The sequence below is a fragment of the Trichechus manatus genome, unplaced genomic scaffold, assembly GCF_000243295.1.
Source record: "Trichechus manatus latirostris isolate Lorelei unplaced genomic scaffold, TriManLat1.0 scaffold00214, whole genome shotgun sequence".
Taxonomy (NCBI): domain Eukaryota; kingdom Metazoa; phylum Chordata; class Mammalia; order Sirenia; family Trichechidae; genus Trichechus; species Trichechus manatus.
Genome location: NW_004444150.1, coordinates 2,206,621 through 2,207,663, shown reverse-complemented (window position 1 = coordinate 2,207,663; position 1,043 = coordinate 2,206,621). Strand labels below are relative to the sequence as shown.

The window sequence follows — 1,043 nt, the reverse complement described above, 5'->3', positions numbered from 1 at the left end:
ACTATCCCCTGAGGCCCCAGCTTCAGAATCCCTAATGTTTCCGGCCCTCGGGGCCCAGGTAACCCTGAAGTTCTCTGGAAACAAACGCCCAGCAGCAGGTGGGGAAAGCCTTGTCCGAGAGGGGGGTGGTGGTGTTTCTTCGCACCCGCCAGGGTTCCCCTAGCCCACTTTGGGAACCTATCTGGCAAAGATGGGTGTCTGATGGTTCGTGCTGTGTCGGGGCCGGGTAGGGGCTCAGAGCAGGCGGTCCTGAGACAGCCCTGTCCTCCCCCAGGCTGGAACGAACTGCTCATTGCTTCCTTCTCCCACCGCTCCATCGCTGTGAAGGACGGCATCCTGCTCGCCACTGGCCTGCACGTCCACCGCAACAGCGCCCACAGCGCAGGCGTGGGTGCCATCTTTGACAGGTGGGCCCACGTTCTGGCAGGGTCGAGATGGTCCTCCTGGGGAATGGGGAGGCACAGAGCCGCACGGGGAGAAGGCGACACCCTCCTGATCCAGCATCCGGAAAGACTCGATGACCAGTTAGCCAGATAACGGGTTAACATTCTGGTTTAATTTTTTCCAGTTCTTTTTTTTTTTTTTAACCCTGTGTATTTTTGCATGGGAAGGAAATGTGCACTTTTAAAAAACAAAAGTCGATTCTACCGTAGATAATTCCATAAGAATGTTTCTGTTTTGACATGTCTGTGTCTGTAAATCCCTCGAAGCCCCAGGTGGCCTTGGCAGGCCTCTTCCCTAAGCCCACACCCTGCTGCTGCGTGCCCACGTGTGTCCCGGCCTCGCATACCTGGCCTCTCTCTCTGTACCTCCGTACCTCTCACCTAGACAGCGGGCTGGTTGGGGCAGGCACGTAGATTCCGGGGCCCCTCTGTCTCCATCAAATTGCCCTCTAGAATGCTAGGCCCCCCGTCCCGCCCTGGCCCACACAGCGTGGGCATTCTGGGGGCCTGGTGTTAGCGGGAAGGGCTGGGGAGGGGCATTGCTGGGTCCCTGGCAGGGGGAGGAGCAGACTGAGGAGAAGAGGAGGCAGAGGGGTCCCA

The 1,043-nt window shown here is 58.5% G+C and overlaps 1 protein-coding gene across 1 annotated transcript in view; it reads left to right on the top strand.

Moving 5' to 3' along the window:
* The window catches only part of RXRA (retinoid X receptor alpha), a 57,990-nt gene that overhangs the window by 47,548 nt on the left and 9,399 nt on the right, over positions 1 to 1,043 (top strand). Inside the window, exons 5-6 of the mRNA XM_023742656.1 lie at positions 59 to 528; positions 711 to 769. Coding sequence (XP_023598424.1) covers positions 59 to 528; positions 711 to 769 — 529 coding nt within the window. The remainder of the gene's footprint in view (positions 1 to 58; positions 529 to 710; positions 770 to 1,043) is intronic.